This window comes from Protomyctophum parallelum, assembly GCF_964188405.1.
Source record: "Protomyctophum parallelum genome assembly, chromosome: 17".
Classification (NCBI taxonomy): domain Eukaryota; kingdom Metazoa; phylum Chordata; class Actinopteri; order Myctophiformes; family Myctophidae; genus Protomyctophum; species Protomyctophum parallelum.
Genome location: NC_139719.1, coordinates 28,154,449 through 28,176,515, shown reverse-complemented (window position 1 = coordinate 28,176,515; position 22,067 = coordinate 28,154,449). Strand labels below are relative to the sequence as shown.

Sequence of the window (22,067 nt, the reverse complement as noted above, 5' to 3'; positions counted from 1 at the left end):
AGAAAATAAATGAAAGCTAAAAGAAACTGATTAAATGCAATTCTTATGAATGTCGATGTCGATGTGTATAAGAACCTTCAATCTTCAGCCACGTCTCCGACAAACACAAAACAGCAATACAATAACAGCAAAGAAGAAACACAATCAATCAGGCAGCCAATCAATCAATCAAGCTGCCACCGAACCAAACGTAACCTAATAAATATTGCGAATTCATACACAGGCCTTAAAAGTAAACCCTGATACATCAGACTTTGGCCAAGCTTCTGGCAGGACAACAGAGGAAAAGCTAAATTCCTAACCAAGGTACCCTATAGTAAACGTACTGTACAGACTTTTTATGTAACAACACATGGATGGCAACATCAATGGGGTTTGCAACATCAAAAGTCTGCAGCCTGGCTAAGTGAGAGCAGCTTCGCCACAAATCTTCAAGCCCTGGTGCTGGTGTCATATGGTTTCAGACCACAAGCACCACTGTGTGAGAGTGTGAGACCGTGTGCGTGTGTTTTAGTGTACTTATATTACTATACTTGCGAGTACCAAAATGTCACGTGTATAGTAGAATTTGAGAAATAAGACTTTGAAGACAATTATCCTGGTCCAAATGTTGTTTTATGGTTACAAAGGCTATGGGGAGTTAGGTTAGGATTAGGATTAGGCATTTAGAAGTTAGGTTTAGGGTTGTATGCCTGATTTATTCGTAGTTGTGTGCCGTGTCAAGCTCTGAAAATAGCGGACCTATAAGCTCACAATGGGTCATGCTGTGATGCGTTGTGAGTTTATAGATCTGCTATTTTTGGCTTTAGGATTAGGGTTAGAAATGGAACAAATAAAATAAAATAAATAGCATACATAAAATCGCCACTCAAAAACGTGGATGTCCTCAAAAGTATAATGATACAAACGTGTGTGTGTGTGTGTTTATTTCAGCATGTGGGTGTGTTAGCAGAAACGGCACGTCTGATTTTGTGTTTGTTGTTCTGCGTGTGCATTGTCGTACAGTACACTGGTGTGTCTGTCTGTTTGTTTGTCTACCAAAAGGGCGTGACAGAAGTGTCCTTCTGTTCTGCTTCCCAGAAAGGCACAGATGTAAATGAGACAATGTTTGCGTGTTTCCGTCTTTGATCCGAGGTTGTGTCGTGACTCTGTATATGCATGTCTTTACCCGTGTTCATTGGGTTGTGACTATTACAGTGTTACTTACATGTGTATATTTGGAGGAATTATATTGGCTTAATAGCCAGGCGTTTGAATGTGTGTGTTGTTCAGTACAGTAAAGTGTGTTAATATAGTGACAGAATGTGACATTTCTTTTAAATAATGGGAGTTTTGTTTTGTTTCTCACAGAGTAACAAAACATGAAATGTGTACAATCCTGTGCTTAAGCACTTTCAACCTGGTGTCCCCATTTTGAGCATGTCAAAGACGAGCACTTGACAAAACAAAAAGTAGATGAAACAGAGATCATCTATTCGCAATGTGTCACACGTCTAGTTATATACAAGGCGAGAAGTAAACAATTAACCTAATCAAAGATATTTTTTCTGAAACATGTCCACATGTACAGTACTGTGGGGTAATTGTAGATTGAATGCAAATATCAGTCAGTGCTGAGTACTGTGTTAGTGAGAGAGAGAGAGAGAGAGAGAGAGAGAGAGAGAGAGCGAGAGAGAGAGCGTGCTTTTTGCTTCACCTTGGCTCAGAAACTGGTCCATGTTGTCTTTGAAAGGTTGCAGATGTTCCTCCTCCGACACCTTACACACCTTCTCCACCTCCGACGTGCACGCTGCCAAGAGATTAAACACAACACTGTTACGGCAGGTCAGACAAGTAGCCGGGGATTTTTATGCAGAGCCATGAAAAGACGAGTCGAACAACAGAATAGGTTAGCCTCTCTGAAGTACCAGACACACCAGGTCTTCTTCAACAAGTGAACGACACGTGTAAGAATAACTAGCAAGAAGGGGGAGAGAGAAAGATAGAAAGAAAAATAATAAAGGGGGGGGGGGGGGGGAGGAGGCAAAGGAAAGAGAAGGAAAGAGGGAAGGAAAGAGAAGAGAGAGAGAGAGAGAGGGAGAGAACAAGAGATAGAGCAAAGCAACAAACATGCCATTCACAACAGCCAAAGATAAGATGCATTAAATGCAATTATTACACGGCTTGGTTGAATGCCTGTCTGTTATTTCTGGATAATGACGATGGACTCAATAATAGACTCTAATCAAAGCCTAAGAGGCACCTGCTGCGCAGCTTGAATATTATGCCATAAACAAACACAAAATATAATTTACAACTACAACTCTCAAACTCTCAAATATTTTTGAAAACTTTTGAAGCAAGTAATAGAGGATGCAATAACAGAAAATTCTATTTGATCAACACTTCCTTGTTTTCCAAGGCGACCGTGTTGCGCAATACTTTCATTACCGTAAGCAAGGAAATAATTGGCTTAGCCCTGTAATAAGTGGGATAATAAAACATAAATTTACATTTCCAAAATTGTTGACGTTTGGAGAATATAACATTTCAAAGATATGAAACCTGCAGAGGTGTAAATGGCACAGCAATCACATGTGAGCCCTCTAGGTATACACTTTGCTCCCAGTTTCTGAGCCGAGGTGAAGCACACACACACACACACACACACACACACACACACACACACACACACACACACCTCTCCCGTTGTAAGGAATCCAGTGGAACTCTTAAAAAATGTCTGTGAAGTGCCCAGAGTCACGTAGGCCAATCAGTGGATGAAGATGGATTGGCAGGCGAGCTGCCCCACCACATTCTGCCTTCATACCAATGTAATAACCATCTGGTCTATTAGGGGCATTTACCTGACCCTGGGTGACCAAGATGGCAGGGGTGAGAGGGAAGACTGACAAAAAAAATACTAGGGGGAGAATGGGGGACAGAAACAGACAGACGGAGAGAAGGAGAATAAAGGGAGAGGATATAGGTAGGAGGGCAAGGGGTGTCCCATTAGAAAGGGAGATGAGGATGAGGATGCGCCAAGTGAAGCATATTCGGTGCCATGCGTGTTGTTTACGATACAAGTGGTCATTATTTATACATGTTATGATGACCTCTTCTCTTCTATGCTGTATAGACCCGTACTGTATGTATGACCTCTTCTCTTCTATGCTGTATAGACCCGTACTGTATGTACCTTCTGTTCTCACCCACTTATCTTTGAATAGTATTAAGACACTTTCCCTCTCCATCCCAACATTACTGCCATTCTTCTATGACATTCGTCCATATGTCTTCTCCCCCACTTTCTGTTCCCTTGCATACACCGTCCGTCACTTACTGTATACTGGCTGTGCGACACAAACGCTACGTGAAGCTCAGTCAATCAGTTAAATCGACGGGTCAGGTTGGCCACTGAGGAGAGCCGAGAGCCTACAATCTCCTGAACAAACAGAATTTTTCTGCGTTCTCCTCAGACCCGTGGTCAGACAGATTCTCGGAAACCGTTGGCCCGTCCGAATTGCCATTCGGCACCTCAGGGTCACGTTAAGTCAGATGCTTTCCGAGTTACGCAGGCCACAGAGTGACAGACACGCTACACACACACAGATTTGGTGAATTATAGTGGATATAGTAGGACAAGAGAAGTGGGAGAGAGAAAGGAGAGAAAGGCAGAAAGAGAAAAATAGAGGGGGAGAGAAAAAGGGGAGAGAGAAGAGAGACAAAAGTGAAGGAAGAGAGGGAGAAAAAGGATAGAACAGGGGGAGAACAGGAGAGAGCGAAGACAGAAGCAGAGAGAGAGAGATAAAAGGAAGAGAGCGATATCAGGGCAGCGAAATGGGGAGATAGCAAGAGAAACAAGGAGTGAAGGGAATCTTTTTGAAACTCACATACAAGCATACAAATATTTGACCTTCCACAACCTATACAGCAGTGTAGTCTGCCAATATCTGAAACAGAGAGACAGACAGAGACAAAGTGAGAGGTGGTGCCAGACTGAGACTTTTAAAAAAAGAAAAAAAGACAGCAGATGGGGAGGAGCGGAAGTGATGGTGGTGTGGGTGATACAGGGTGGGTCAGGGAGAAAGCAAATGATGAAAAAGACAGAAACTGTCGGAAGAAAGAATAGAAGACAAGGGAAATAAAAACAGATTTGCTGCTGCCTGGGCTGTTTGCTACCGGGGCTCTGGGCTCTTGTTTACCCAACTCTCTCCCTGCTTCCTGGTCTCATCATCATCATTATTATCTGAGCAGCTAGGAACCACTTGGCAGGTCAGCAGGGGGCAGGGGGAGAGGATAATTGGTCGCACCAATTACGCCCCCCATCCATGGAAACGGGTTGACCTTTGAGAAGGCAAGGGTGGGCATTGTGTGTGTGTGTGTGTCAAAGATAACTGTGGGATACCAGGAATTCAAAAATGAATTCACTTAAGATAGACACAACAGACAAGTGAGAAACAGGAGAAGCAAGGGCGTGTGAGTGAGTGAGTGAGTGAGTGAGTGAGTGAGAGTGAGAGAGAGTGAGAGAGAGAGAGAGAGAGAGAGAGAGAGAGAGCACAAGACAGCGAGAGAGCAAGAGGAGACAGACAGACAGGGCGCAAGTCAAAGAGAAAGAACAAAAACTAGAGAGCATGGTCTGCTTGCCATTTCTGGAGCATTCACAGCATCCAGCCCAGTAAGACATTTAACCTTGCAAAGCAGTATGACCTTGAGAAATGACCTAGTAGTTTTAACTTCTGTGTTCAAAGAGTTGCCTAAGGACTCTGCGTCTATGTCAATGTTTACACATGCGAGTGCATTCATTCATTTGTTGTCACACGATAGGAGCGTGGGGACTGGTTGTCTAAGGGGGGCGCAGTTGTCATTGGATGGCTGCCAGTTCAATCCCTGGTCCTGACCGGAAAAGGCTATAGGGCTAGTGAATGAGACCGGCTTGAGCAAGGCACTTCACTCACTGCCAATTAACTATCCCAGCACGGATACTCAGCCGTCGTATTCAAATGTGTCCTTACTGGACGGCAACCCTACTGTCAGTGTAAAGGAGCTTAGGAACAGGGACTCACAGGATACATTGACTCAGCATAACAAAGTGAGAATTAAATTAACCACGTTTACGTACCCCAATTGGGCATATTATAGGGGAAAAGAAAAAAACATTTATACGCATATAGATCTTCCAATGAATGTTTAATGTTTAATGTCTATAAAACAGCTATAAATACTGCATACAATGTATTTATCATAATTATGTTTGAAATGATTACCTAAATTACACTTTCAGGGAATGTTATCTACTGTAGAATACCAAATTTTATGCAGACTTGCTATTCTGTAGCTTTCATCAAGCACTACGGATGAAAACTATAAAGTTGACCATAATTCTGATAATGTTGTGAGCATCCACACTGAATGAGTGATGAACTACAATGCTCTGAAAAACATTGAACTCCAGTGATGTGTTGAATGGGACTCCCTGATAATTAAGATGGATTTTGATCGTCGCAAATTGCTGTGACAACAAGACCAGACAAAGCCAACTCGAGTTGTCTTTCTAATTATTTGATCGGCCCAAAACATTGTGTTTATCGTCGTGATTTGTCACAATTCGAGTTGGCTTTGTCCGCGGCGTAAACGTCTTTAAATAAATACTTTTTGAAAAGTCTATGAAAGTCATGAAAGGGGGCGGGACTGCGACACTATAGTTGTGGTGTGGCCATTTACATGACAAATTACAATTTCTAAAAAGATATATTTATACTTTGTTACAGTTAACGTTGTTATGAGTGGCTGTTTACACCAGCGGTTCCCAACAACCTGGGGGTCGCGACCCCTCGGGGGGGGGTCCCGAAATATTTTGGGGGGGTCCCCAGATGATTTTCAAAAAAGAAAACTGAATGGCTGGAAATGGAAATTGAGAGTTTACATAGTACACAATATAATCATTAACTTTTCTTAGTTTCAGTATATATATATATATATATATATATATATATATATATATATATATATACACACACAGTATATATATTTATTTATTTCTCTATTATTAAGGTTGTTGTAGAAGTCAACTTGTTTTGTGGGTGGGGAGGGGGGCGTGGAGGGGGTCGCAAGACATGGCCAAAGCATTACCGGGGGTCCCCAGCCAAAAACGTTGAGGACACCTGGTTTACACCCTTGATTCCTTAAGGTTTTCTGTAGCATTTACTCCGACCTTGCACTTTTAGTCGATCTGGATAAGAGTGGCTATAATCCCTAGAAACATTTTATGTACACAGGAAAATGCTCATAAAGATTTTACAGTTGCCTGTCAACATAACTGTCCAATCTAATTGACCCTAAACCTACAGTAGATTCAGTCAAAGGCCAGGCCAACGCATCATAACTTAAACTATTGACCAAGAACCAAATGAGTTGTGGACATGCATTTGGTTTATTTCCATAAAATAAAAAAATATTTTGATGAGCCCGGAATGCAGCAGGGGTGGGCGAACTACTGTCCAGAATGACTTTTATCTGTAGCATGCTTCTCAAATAAATTCAATCATGAGTGCAACATGGGACTCGCAGGATACATTTTGTGAGTCCCATGTGTATCATCATTCTGTGAGGGTACATTTGCCCATTCAAAACAGCACAACAATGAAACAAAAAATGACTACATCTCCCAGTCCCAGGCAGGACGCACTGAAGAGCCCCCGGTCTGTGGCGTGGAGGACAGGACGCATTCTGCCTTTGTGCACATACAACATTCCCGGATAACTAACGTGTGTCAGCCCCTGTTTGGTGCGGTTTGAAAAATAGTCAGGAGTTGTGACTTTCCCTTTGAAAAATGCTTGAGAAAGCCTTCTACCTCCTTGCGGCCAGATGGTTTGGATCAGACTCGACACAGAACTTAAGTACAACCAGGATGCACAGGCTTGCTTCAGAAGCCTGAATACAAAGACCTTAAGATCCTGGAGATAGCAACACATATGAGTTTGACCAGGGCCACCACTTATATTGGCGCTCGCTCTCTCTTGGTCACATTTTCACTGTCAAACCCCCTCCCCATTCATTTCTTTCCATTCACGCTACTTTTTTTCCCACTGTACCACTTGTCTTCAATAAGGGCTTAAGCCTGATTTATGGTTGTGTTACAGTGTCACGCACCAAAAATAGCCGATTTACAAGGACACGATGAGTCGCGCTGCCAACGTGTCATGAGTGTGTAGATCTGTCATTTTTGGCGTTGAAGACTAATTAAGACATGGATGTTCATTACCTTTTGTTTTTAAATATGCATCTCTTTTATACCATGACCACGGTGAATACTATATTCTAATTGGCCGGAGCATATGCATTATCACCGTTCTAAATTACTATATATTGCAAACATGTTACAGTATTAACAGTTATCTAACCTAAAATAGTTACTGTACATGCTATACTTAATACATCATGTCTTTAAATATAATTTTCGTTATTTTGGGAGAACAAGAAACATTGTGTTCAATGGTTCCACTAGCCACTTTACGCTCATCCTAAGCCAAGTCTAATGTCATATACTTTGTTATTCATCATCAGAGAATTCCACGGCCACATAGTGCCTATGGAGCTCTGGTGGCCATGTCATACACTGAGACGTATGCGGAGAATGTGGACCCGCCTGTGCTGTGATATGTAACCATCTTGACCGCTGCGTCTTCAACCCAGCCTTGTTGGGTCTGACTACTAATCACAGCGCAACCTTCCTACACGCAGCTTTTGCAGTTCTCTCGCTCGGTGTTGAAAGTGAAATTGTGAAAGATCCTTTTTCTGTATCGCAACACAAACGCACTTGGATTATCTCTCTCACTTATTCATAGAGAAAAAACAACACAGAACAACACGGTCAGTAGCCAAAAATACGTCTGCCTTCGTTCAAAATGTAATGTTTGTGTCTGTCTCACTCGGACATTCACAGGGAAACAACAACAACATGGACCGCATGGCGTTAGACCAGATTCTAGTTGTTTACATCAATTGGACACGACAAAACCAGTTGAACCAGTGCCAGTGCCTTTCACAATGTGGCTCCATTTTGGAGCATCGACACGCAGCACAGACCATCCAAAATGAGTTTGAGCAGACAGGTAACCTAATTTGATTTCAAACTTTTATTGCAGTGTCTGTACGTTTGTTTTTCACTTGGTTTGACCGTCCAAGAAGTGTATTTTTTGAGCGGTGCCTCCGCTCCATTACTACACAGCTATGTGTGTCCCTGTGTATGTATGTATGTATGTCTGTCTACGCGTCCTAGCACGGATGAGCACGGAAAGCTGCAACACGATAACACTGTCATTTCTCGACCGTGTCGGATGCCGGAACCGGGCCGGCCACCTGGCCATGTTCCTGGGGGTCCGGATGTCCCGGGGATTCCCCCGGGGACCCTCACACGGTAACTGTCATTTCGCGACCATTTCGGACACGGTAAAGCCCCCTGGGCACGTTCCTGGGGGTCTGGATATTGCCCCCTGGGACACCCAAACGGTAACTGTCATTTCTCGACCATTTCGGACACGGTAAATCCCCCTGGGCGCGTTCCTGGGGGTCTGATGGTGTGATTTTTTATTTTAATAGTATGTGAACAGGCAGACATGCTTAGCATTAAAGCAAAATAAAATCTCATGACATAAAATCTCAAATGTGCGATTTGTGAAACTATGAGAAAGGAGCCCCACACACTAGGGCTGTTTACAAAACGACACAATATGTAAATCACAGATTGAGGCTATATCCCTTGCCTTTAGGAAATATTCCAGACCATTAAAGTTTTATGGAAGATGCTTCTGAGCAGATTGGTAGTTTGAGCACTTAAAAAAATGCTCTAATCTTAAAATAACCGAAAATATTTATAAGCTTTCTGTGCAGCATGTTTTCATAGAAGACATGCTGGCTTCTATGGAATCCAAATCAGTTGTGGCGACTAAGAACTTTAATCCATGTACACTGTGTCATGGGCTTTACAGAGATTGAATGGTATTCACAACAGAGACACCAGCCAGCATTTGGTTAGTGTCTGGTGCCAATATCTGACCCCAACTGTTAGGCCTTGCTGAACTCTTGTAAAACAACTATAAATTGGAATCCAGGCCGTGCCTGTTCACCTTTGCAGAGGCTTATTTCCAGAAGCAGGCGCGGGCCATTATCAGTCTGTGTATGGGTTGCGCATGTCTAACTGATGCTTATCAACAGCAGAGGCTCAGCAGGGCTACCGTTACCATGAAGCAAGAGATGCAGCCAGCACTTTTCTGCCATTCCTTTCTATGGTGAAGACACATGAAAGGACTCCCCTTCCCGGCACTGAGCATCGCGTTTCAGCACTCTCTGCATCCAGTGTTTTTGGGCACATGGCACTCCTCTGCGGGCACGGCCCCCTAACACGTCTCAGTACCTTTTTTTGCGTTTGTGTCAAAGGTTCATTACTGTACCTCTCAGGTCCTTCCGTAGTCGAGTCAGGTCTCTCGTAAAGTCTTCAAACTTCATCTGAGAGGCCTGGAACAGGTCCTGAGGCTCTGGAAGTGGATAGACACATGTCTCTCTGCCCGCGTCCTGAGGGTGAAGACAGACGGAGGCGCAGGGGCGCACACACACACACACACACACACACACACACACACACAAGAGATACAATACAAGGACACAAATATTTACAAGGTGCTGTACAGAGTGCAATCAGCAAATCCCGGCCAAATACCCACACACCTTTCAGGGGTACAAGTAACAGCGTCTTCGCCATATTTGGCGGCTACCGATAGTGGAAGAGATTGCACAGAATTTCACAAGCCGTTTGGCTGCTTTTTTTGGCATCCCAAGTTGTTGGAAGGCCCTTACAAACAACCTATGTACATGTCCTTGGCTGCTGAAGATAAACACAAGTAGATTGCACCTATAGCCTAGTTCAATGATGGTCTGGAGAAGCGGCTGGTACTTAATGACTTTGGTCATAAAGGCTTCCTCTAAGTTAGAATCAAAGGTGCAGGCCATTTCAAGAATGAAAACTGATCTGTTCTCCTCATTGACAACATCTGGTGTGTTAGCAGAGAGATGTGCAAAGATTTCAGTATTTCCAGTACAGAGTTGAAACATGGAAGGTTTGACACAGGAATATTATTTTGTACATTCTCACAGACAGTGCAAAATGTTTAGATATGTCCTTTGTTATGAGATCAACTATTCTGTCGTGGCGTGCCATGTAAAGCCCTTTATAGGCATAACAGCCATTCCAAATGTGTGACATGGTTTCTGTAACAAGCCCTGTGGTGTGATGCAAGCAATGAGGTGCATGTGTGGAGGAAAACCAGAGGGAAAGGTTGAGTTTGGTGGGAAGGATCTGTAGCCTGGCTTTTACTGTAAAGGTGATAATGTCCTCATTGAGAGCAGTGTTCCTTAGAAATGAATGGGAAACAGAATGGTCAGCATGGGGAAGGCAAGCCAGTTTTCCCTGGAGTTTGAGTCCAGTCCAGTGTTGTTGCCGATGTTGGAACATACCATAGGACTTGCAACTGCATCTTAGCAGCACCTTATTACATTGACGATGGTAATAACGGGTGTGGTTGTTCAGCATTAACAACAGGTGCACCTCCGTGCTGCGCCACACACACACACACACACACACACACACACACACACACACACACACACACACACACACACACACACACACACACACACACACACACACACACACACACACACACACACACACACACACACACACACACACACACACACACACACATACATTAAGAAAATAAAAAGTAAAGGAAACAAAATCAAAGAAAACAAAAGCACATCTTGGGGCAATTCATTCCATTTTTCATTAGTCTCTCACTGCGGAATAAATGCACACATGCCGCACACACCCACACATACAAACAAAAGCAACGCGCAACCAAAAACACCTTGGATGCCAGCAACATGTGAGGGTGAGAATGTACAGACTCAGGTTTGGCTCAGTCGCGGCGGCTTCACGCGACGTAAACAACCTTGAATGCAACACGATCAAAGAGACATGTCGACATCAAACAAAGTGTTGATCTGCTGGTTCTGGGCTGTTGATCTCTGGGCTTGTCCTGTGGGCTTAGGCCTGGCCAGCAAGCCAGGACTTTACACATCAGGAATGGACATAGAGGCCAGACGCAGGCATTAGAGCAGGGCTGACCAAAGTATCCCTCAAATTTAATCTTTGGCCTTCCGGAATGTTTCCAGACCTGTTGAATGTTCTGTTTCAGCTATTGTTGCCTGGAACTCGGTACAGTATCTGAGGAAAGATTCTGAGTCAATATCCGTACGAAAAAAATGAATAAGAGAATTGTCAATGTGCCCATACTACGCATGCTACATTCTCTCCCTTATCCCTCTAAATGTTTAACCGCTTATGAACGAATTAAAGGCCTTTTAAATATTACATGGAATGCCGTTTTCTATTGCTTAAGGTCAGTCGTGGGTCATATCGCTGTGTGAAACCACAAAGAACACGGTCAAAATTGGTCCAAGTGCTTCAGCATGACTTGGCAAATAACGGGGAGCTTGATACAGTTGTCTCATTCACTTTTCTAAGATTGACAAAAAATGTCAGTGATTTTCTCTGATTGCCTATCTGTCCATTCCCAGTTTGTGTGTAAAGTTCTGGCTCACTGGAGACATTGAACGTTTCTGTAATTAACTGGCAGAGTTGTCTGTATCGAATTCTATCACCCAATTCACTATCACTCAATTCACAAACCAAGCATAACTGTGTTCATTTCAAATATCAAATTAACCCACTTAAAGGTTATACACTTAGTTGACAGGAGTCCCGAGGGCTCTATATTAGGTCTGCCAGTATTTCTCACTACACAAAATCTATTCCACTGAAAATAAACGATCTACAAGCCCGCCACTCGTCACAACGTGCCCTGTTTTGAACTGCTTTGAACTGTTCACCGACTGCTCACCACGTAACAGAGATGCTAGGGTTCATGTGGTTAATTAGTACACTTCCCTAGAATTTAAATTGTGGTCTTGTTTTAGAGGGATAAATCATTCGATCACTTTATTAAACATTTTGACCTTTCAACGGAGGCTGAATTTTGGCTGCCACGCAGACTTTGGGTTTGAAAAACACTACTTACGGTCAAATGTCTGGCTTTCTGTTGGTGTTTAAAACAAACACAAAGAAGCAATTATCCCATGCATTTACTTGCATCCGTACTGTACAGAGCACTATAGGTTTGGTCAGCATCACATTTTCAGGCAAATGGTCCGAGATCTGACGCTCTATTTCGGAGAGGTATTAAAGGGTAAGACCACTTTTTTTTAGGTTTGGGTTGTGTAGTTACTTTGCCATGATGCAACTCCAAATGTGGACAAGAAATAAATTACTGCTCCAGTGATTAGAAATTGTTGACTTACATTGAAGCTAAAACAGCTCTCAAAGTCACTCTTTTAGTACGTAAACAAACACAAACAAAGTTGATTCAGACAATATAGAGCATCACCAAAACTCATGTGGTTTTATTTTTTCATATTTTGTTTTGATTCCTGTTGATTTTACTATTTGAAGATCTGGATCCGGATCCACGGATCCAGTCCGGTTTTTCTTCCCAATAAAATGGACAAATCAACAGGAAGATAACATTTTTATGAAAAAATAAAACCACATGAGTTTTGGTGATGCTCTATATCGTCTGAATCAACATTGTTTGTGGTTGTTTACATACTAAAAGAGTGACTTTGAGAGCTGTTTTAGCTACAATGTAAGTGAATGAGGGGCATATTTTGAATTATCAATTTCTAATCACTGGAGCAGTTATTTTTTATTTCTTGTCCACATTTGGAGTTGCATCATGGCAAAGTAACTACACAACCCAAACCTGTTGTGTAGTTACTTTGTTACTTGTTAGAGAAAATATTGGCCAGTCCACCTCCTTTCTTAACCTCACGCACTTGGTGAATGAAGCTGTAGTTTGGGGGACATGCTGCTGCTAACAGAATAGCTCCGTCGGAACCAAACCATGTCTCTGTTAGAAAAATTATATCAAGCTTTTCTTTTAAAATGATATCATTTACTGAGGAGAGCTTGTTAGTTATTGATCTTATATTAAACAGGGCAAGGTTAAATGAGACAACCTTGGTGGGGGGGGCTATAGGGAGGGAATGTAGAGAATGTATCACCATAAGGATGCTTTTAAACTGGTATAGGTTGCCTGTCATTGCAAGCAACCGTGATGAAACAATGAACAGCTTTTGCCGTTTGCATTGATGAGACGTACACTGTAGCCTACCAGCTGCAATGATAGTGCAATCAATATATAAACGATTTATAGATATATAGACCAATTTATCCCCCTGTAGTCTACTGTACATGGACCCCAAATATGAATGCAAGTTCAAGCCTGCATATATAAGGATTACCTTTCGTCGCACGATGGTGTCGTGCAGATAACAATATGATGTACAAGACCAAGTGCCCAATGAGACGCGTTGTCAGCTTATAGATCAGTTCTGAACTTCTGACACAATGTAAATATTAAGAAGCGCATATCAAGCAACAGCCTGTACGTGTGTACGTCTGTCTGTCTGTCTGTCTCTCTGTGTGTCGATATATCTTCCCTGCCAATTAAGGATGTTTTAAAACTTTTATTTTTACGTGCCTGGCCCTGCATGGTCCCTGCAGGCTATTCGATCCATGCATGCTTCATCTATTCTTCATTGATGAAACACAAGTTAGTTACACAACTGTTTTACAGCTGCAATCAATCAATCTATAATCTCTATGCTCCAATCGAGTTTCAACGTATATGCTACATGCGCCCGAATATATTATAGCCTACAAGTTCAACTCAAGCCTGGATTGCTTTTCGTCGCACGTTGGTGTGGCACAGATAACATTATACAATGACAATGTAGCCTACAATGGATGGATGAGATGCGTTGAATCAGTTCTGTACCGTGGTAAGAAGCACAAATCAGGCAACAGTAAGCTATAGGGCGGCTATATTTGTGTATCTGATTCTGTGTGTGTTGTGTTTGAGAGGAGCAGCAGGCTGTCGGGGAGAAAAATAATCTTTATTATAGGCTATTATTTATTAATGTGTTCGGCTTAATTAAATGTCCCTTAAATAGAAAGTCAGGAAATTACTTTAATATTTAGGCTACAATCTAGTGATTCTAGTCTTACCCTATAGTTTAATAGTTAATTAAATTCCGAGGAGCCGATGGACAAAAACCTGTCCCCGGACTTGTAGCCCAATTGCCACAACCAGGTAGTGCGTGTATAATATTTTTGTATAGCCTAAAAGAACGTAAAAAAAAAAGAAGTCATATAGCGGTCGGTAAGGCTCACTTTACTGGCAAAATAGTGCCACCTACTACTTATTTCATGAACTTATTTTGTATCTCCCATGGATCAACATATGGAATGTCAGAACAGGTCAACTCCATATATGGAGATCTAAGGGTTTGAGGTCAGATGTAGAGTTGCTGACTCCGCCAGATGGTGGCAGTATTGAGTTCACACGATTGTGAACATGTGAACTCCACCATCTGGTGGAGACAGGTTAGAGTTGCTGGCCGGCTCCATATATGCAGATCTAGGTGATGATTCTCCATGTATGGCTATCTAGGGTTTGATGAGGTCAGTGACTTGATCTTCATATATGGAGACGGCCACAAATAGAGCGTGTCATGAGACGTGACGGACTGACGGCCATATATGGTGGCGTGACGTTTCACCAGGCGTGACGGACTGACGGACTAACAGCTTTTGCAGGTTTTCATAGTAAAAAATAAAAAAATCAAATCAAAAGTGTACCACTATGTGAAATGATTAGTGGAGGTACTTCTGTAGACTGTAGTGTGCTCAAGAACAAACATTTCATTATTGTTTCGATCCACCTGTAAGAATTTAAATATTAAACAATTATGGTTTGTCGTTTAATCTCAGTTAAATTGTGAGAAATAAACGGATATAAATAAGAAAAGTCTCAGTTCTCTTGGTTAGTCTGCCAACAGTGTAAAAATGCATGTTGTGTTTGGATAAGCCTACCTCATCGTAGTGTCGAAGATAGTAAGCAACGATATAAGACAGAAGACTCCTCGTGTTATCCTGCGGAAGAAAAGTGGAGAAAAACAAACCATGAAATCAGATTTGTATGAGAGGACTAGGATGGCCTTTTTTTTTATTAAATGTTTTATCCCACAATTTTGTAACCAATTTTTTCACCCAGTGTCAATTATCTAATGTAATCCTGGGCGCTACACTTCCCCGGCCAACCTGGGGGGGGGCAGCAGACTGACCTCATGCTTCCTTCTTTGCATGAGGAGTCCAAGCTGCTTCTTTTCACCGGACAGGGGAGAGTTTCCCCGGCCGGACATAGCGCGTGGAAGGAACACGTTATTCCGACCAGTTCCTTTCCTCTCCATCTGGCGCCCGGGCTGGCCAGGGGGAGGTAGTTTAGAGACCAGGATTACTGCATGTTTTTTGTGAGGGTACCTACCCTAGGAGACACGGAGAGAACATGCAAACTCCAGAAAGGCCCTTTCGCCAACCCCGCCTCGGGTATGGGCACTAATGACACGGAGGAGGGAACACGCCCCCAGTGCCCACAACGTCCCCAGCGGGAATCGAACCCAGGACCTTCTAGCTGTGAGGCGACAGCACTACCGACTGTGCCACCGTGAAGGATGGCCTTTTTAACACCTGAGGCAGAGAATTCTACAAATGCCTTATAAATCAGTAGTTGTCACACTTTCAAGCCTAACCCTAACCCATTGACTGACACAACAGACAACATTTAGAGGTGGGCACTGGGTCTGGGTTGGAGTAGCCTAATTTAAAACACTGTCAGACTTTGTGTTGAGCCACGCGTTATTGTAACAGCCAGGCGCATTGCTCAGAGTCAGACGAAATACTACATGAGTTATATAATGTTATATAATTTTATAGAGAGGGAAACATAGGCTACACGTTTATGGATAAGGAAGCATCGATGTAACAGGTTTCAAATTAATTAACAAATTCAAATTAAATTAACAGCAGCAGCACGGTTTATATACTATATACCATAGGATAAGTCAAGTCATGTGACGCATCACTGCCACAAATGGTCCTACAGCATTATCTAAAATGCACTTCCGCATACCTCACGGGCAGTGAGGGGGGGAGGGAGAAAAAAAAATGGAGAGAGCCGTGCGTGCAGGCAGAGACATCAGTTCCACTGGTGGTCGCTCGCAGAAAAGTTTATAGACAGAGGAGGACGGACAGAACTGTTGTCTTTTGACTGACAAAACATTTAGAGTTTAGGTAGGTCTATGATCTATCGGATTGGAATGATTTCAAACAGTCATTTTTATTTGGAATCGCATTGGCACGCATTCTCAAATTAAATGTCGGTCGGGTCAAACCGACCATTCAATAACATCCCTCAACATGGATAATAATCCTTTTATTCCTATTATCTCATCAACATTCTAATTCTAAGTTAACCAGCCAAACATATCATACTATAATTCACTCAATGTCTGAATGAATGTCTGAAACACTGTCGTAGGTCCTACCTGGCTGCACGAATCGCTCCAACTTTTCACACAGGCATTGACCAGATTATTATGGAGGTCTTAACGAAGCCCTTTTTTCAATTTAACAACTTATTAATTAATAAGTATTTCTCTCTCAGAAACGGTCGGAGCTACAGTTACAACACTTGGAAGGGAGGTCCATAATAATTATTTAAATTAATGTAATACATAATTACATCAGTCGGCCTCATGGTGGCGCTATAACAGCACACTTTACATTTCGCCTTATAACTCAACGCAATTCCATTTGCATCCATAGGGGGTGCCGCAAATGCGGAATTTTACGTTTATTGCAAAAACATGCTTTTTGGGGGATAAATCCGCTATGTTTGCGATAACGTAGCCTACGTGCGCTATAGCGAGACAGGACAATTCCCTCCCAATCAGTAATGTGATCCATTACATCTCATCACCCACACTGTACATCATTTGGTGTTCATATATTCAGAACGGGTAAGGACTAGTATGATTAATTAAATTAAATTAAACGGCTCCAGCCGCTGCCGCTCCTCCACGGCAGCAGCAACCGTTTGGTTTGTGCTCGTGTTACATTATTGCTGACATGATTAGACTGAGCCTCACTGATTCCATGTTTATTATGATAACCTTTTCATTTCATATATCACAATATATGCACTCGTAGGCCTAGAATATAGCCAGAACACACAGAAATAAAGTAAAAAGAGAATATGCTACTGACATGATACTAACAGTGACCATGATACTGACCAATGGCCATGATACTGACATTATACTGACAGTGACATGATACTGACAGTGACCATGATACTACTGACCAATGGCCATGATACTGACATGATTGCGAACGCAGTGAGCCACTTACTATGACAGCAGGGGCTGAGTGTCTGTGTGTGTGTGTGTCACGCTGTGTGGTGTCACGCTGTTACACCACCGGCCCGCCACCAGAGGGCGCAGCTGTGGCACGCACGCACGCACGCACACACACACACACACACACACACACACACACAGGGCGCAGCTGTAGCACACACACACACAACCACACACACACGAGCTGCGTTCGCTTCACGCGTTTGCGCGTCTTACTTGTACTGACAGTGACCATGATACTACTGACCAATGGCCATGATACTGACATGATACTGACAGTGACCATGATACTACTGACCAATGGCCATGATACTGACATTATACTGACAGTGACATGATACTGACAGTGACCATGATACTACTGACCAATAGCCATGATACTGACATTATACTGACATTGACCATGATACTGACATGATACTGACAGTGACCATGATACTACCAATGGCCATGATACTGACATTATACTGGCATTGACCATGATACTGACATGATACTGACAGTGACCATGATACTACCAATGGCCATGATACTGACATTATACTGACAGTGACATGATACTGACAGTGACCATGATACTACTGACCAATGGCCATGATACTGACATGATACTGACAGTGACCGTGATACTACTGACCAGTGACCATGATACTACTGACCAATGGCCATGATACTGACAGTGACCATGATACTACTGACCAATGGCCATGATACTGACAGTGACCATGATACTACTGACCAATGGCCATTATACTGACAGTGACCATGATACTACTGACCAATGGCCATGATACTGACAGTGACCATGATACTACTGACCAATGGCCATTATACTGACAGTGACCATGATACTACTGACCAATGGCCATGATACTGACAGTGACCATGATACTACTGACCAATGGCCATTATACTGACAGTGACCATGATACTACTGACCAATGGCCATTATACTGACAGTGACCATGATACTACTGACCAATGGCCATGATACTGACAGTGACCATGATACTGACCAATGGCCATGATACTGACATGATACTGACAGTGACCATGATACTACTGACCAATGGCCATGATACTGTCATGATACTGACAGTGACCATGATACTACTGACCAATGGCCATGATACTGACATGATACTGACAGTGACAATGATACTACTGACCAATGGCCATGATACTGACATTATACTGACATTGACCATGATACTGACATGATACTGACAGTGACCATGATACTACCAATGGCCATGATACTGACATTATACTGACAGTGACATGATACTGACAGTGACCATGATACTGACATGATACTGACAGTGACCATGATACTACCAATGGCCATGATACTGACATTATACTGACAGTGACATGATACTGACAGTGACCATGATACTACTGACCAATGGCCATGATACTGACATGATACTGACAGTGACCGTGATACTACTGACCAATGGCCATTATACTGACAGTGACCATGATACTGACCAATGGCCATGATACTGACAGTGACCATGATACTACTGACCAATGGCCATGATACTGACAGTGACCATGATACTGACCAATGGCCATGATACTGACAGTGACCATGATACTACTGACCAATGGCCATGATACTGACATGATACTGACAGTGACCATGATACTATTGACCAATGGCCATGATACTGACATTATACTGACAGTGACATGATACTGACAGTGACCATGATACTACTGACCAATGGCCATGATACTGACATTATACTGACAGTGACATGATACTGACAGTGACCATGATACTACTGACCAATGGCCATGATACTGACATGATACTGACAGTGACCGTGATACTACTGACCAATGGCCATTATACTGACAGTGACCATGATACTACTGACCAATGGCCATGATACTGACAGTGACCATGATACTGACCAATGGCCATGATACTGACAGTGACCATGATACTACTGACCAATGGCCATGATACTGACATGATACTGACAGTGACCATGATACTATTGACCAATGGCCATGATACTGACATTATACTGACAGTGACATGATACTGACAGTGACCATGATACTACTGACCAATGGCCATGATACTGACATTATACTGACAGTGTCATGATACTGACAGTGACCATGATACTACTGACCAATGGCCATGATACTGACATTATACTGACAGTGACCGTGATACTACTGACCAATGACCATGATACTGACATGATACTGACAGTGACCATGATACTACCAATGGCCATGATACTGACATTATACTGACAGTGACCATGATACTGACATGATACTGACAGTGACCATGATAGCACCAATGGCCATGATACTGACATTATACTGACAGTGACAAGATACTGACCAGTGACCACATCTGAGGCTGTGTACTTGTGACTGAAAGTTATAAAGGGCCAGGCTATTTATCTGGAAGACAAACAATCTGTCTTTTGTAACGGTTATAATAACGTTAAACAAATTGTTTCATAAATCTGATTTAATTTGTGCCAATTTAAAAAGAGTGATAAAGGCCCTGAAATAATTTATTTTATTCTATTATTTTCCTGGCACAAAAGGGTGAATGATAAAAAATTATATATATATATACATAGCTCCTGACGAAGCTCACGGCGAAACGCGTCGTGCTAATAAATAAGTTTGATGCAGTAAGTTGTCCGTCTCTGTTCCCTGGAGTGTGCGGTCCCTTCCTTGGAAGGTTTCTCTTTTTTGATGTCTATGCCTGCTAACTAGACTTGCACCTCCTACGGGTCTTTTTGGATGTGCAGGAGTCCCTTTTTTGTCTCATATATATACATATACATATACATTAGAGATGCAACGATACTGATTTTTTCAATTCCGATCCGATCCGATATATTAATTTTGAAATTTCCTGATATCCGATATTTGCCGATCCGATATTTGCTGTAGGCTACATAGCAAAACAAATAAATACAAAAAAATTAAAAGAGGGGATGTTTATGGTTAAGTGTTTAACCTGTAAAAATAAGAATATGAACTGTTTAACCTGTAAACCTTCAACCACTCAAAAAACCTTAGGTTTCGTTTTTGGCTGTGGGACCCAGCCTTTCGTCCAATCAGGATAGAGAGTCAAAAACGAAACCTAAGGTTTTTTGACCCCCAGGGGTTAACTGGGGACAGGGAGGAACTCCTTATATGGTCAGCACACTCTATAGTAGGGAGGATTATCACAACAAAACAAAAAAATAAGTGAAATCACTGAATATACCTTTAAGGGAATGGTACCTGTTAATTAATACTATGGATTATTATGTGAAAAGGTACATTTTTACCCCTAAAGTGATGCCTGCATGTAACCTGTTAATTCATTCTATGGTTTATTAATAATAATAATAATAATAATAGTAATTATTATTATTGCTATATACACGTGGTACCTTTTTACCCCTAATGCGATGCCGGGAAGCAGCTGCGCTATCATGAGACAAAACCTTGAGCCTTACCCACAGAACTCGGGGAGAAAAAAAATACCTCAGGACGTTTGTTTTGGCGCTGGTGTTGTGTTAATGCTACTTTAGTTTGCAAACTCTGTCTTTGTCTTAAGAATTGCACTACACTTACAATCTGAATCAGTGTTTGAGCTTCTGACAACAATGTCATGGTTTGATAACTGAGCCAATTATATAAAGACGGATTTAACCACGACGACGACGCGCGCTTATTATTCATCATCATCATCATCATCGTCACAGCAGCATTTTTTTCAATGGCAATAATAAAGTTACAAAGATTGAATCACATAGCGCTAAACAGTGTGTGCAGTAAATATATAGCAGAAGAATGGATTACAAGAGCAATCTCATCAACAATGTCAGAACGCAGCTAGATGATCAGGCTCCACCACACAACTGAACTGCGAAAGCACTTGACTGATCCGTGCGACGACGGGTAAACGTTATACTTTTAATACTGTTAAGTCTGTAAGTGATTCCATTCTCTTGCATATTGCACCTTAGTGGGGCTTTTTTCTATAGTCTCTGTTTGCAGTCTGTACATACTGGAGGTTGGATTCGCTCACTGCACTGTCTGTGCAGGACGGACTGTAAACATTAAACACGTGTCCCCCTCCTGTATCGGAGCGTGTATCGGTGGCATCAAATCCGATCTCCGATACATTAATTAAGCTGGATCGGAGGCCGATACCGATATAATATCGGATCGGTTGCATCTCTAATATACATAGTCATATACATATACATATATATATATATATATACACACACACACACACACACACACACTCACAAACACATCGGCTAGATTATTTTTTTAACATCGGTATCGGCCAAGAATTTCCACATTGGTGCATCCCTAATATCATTAATTTTGTATAATAAAAACTATTTTATATAATAAATTCCCATTCCCACCAATACTAATTGCCTCAGTCTGTGTCATGGCCAGCTGTACAAAACATTCCCCGGGTAAAGTCAACCAAGCATTTTTATTGGAGGTTATGAGGAAGGAAGAGCTGACAACACTGGTTTACAAGGAACTGCTCAGATAAGTCATCCACTTCAGACAAATGTTTGTTTGTAATAATTAAATAATGTTCTGCTTTCGTAGAAAATTTCGCACTGCTTCCCAACTCCTTCTCACAA

The 22,067-nt window shown here is 42.2% G+C and overlaps 1 protein-coding gene across 1 annotated transcript in view; it reads right to left on the bottom strand.

The window, feature by feature from the left end:
- The window catches only part of LOC310874682 (formin-2-like), a gene marked incomplete at its 5' end in the record, with an annotated part of 105,936 nt that overhangs the window by 19,138 nt on the left and 64,731 nt on the right, over window positions 1–22,067 (bottom strand). Inside the window, 3 exons of the mRNA XM_083787544.1 lie at window positions 1,697–1,789; window positions 9,432–9,552; window positions 15,032–15,091. Coding sequence (XP_083643670.1) covers window positions 1,697–1,789; window positions 9,432–9,552; window positions 15,032–15,091 — 274 coding nt within the window. The remainder of the gene's footprint in view (window positions 1–1,696; window positions 1,790–9,431; window positions 9,553–15,031; window positions 15,092–22,067) is intronic.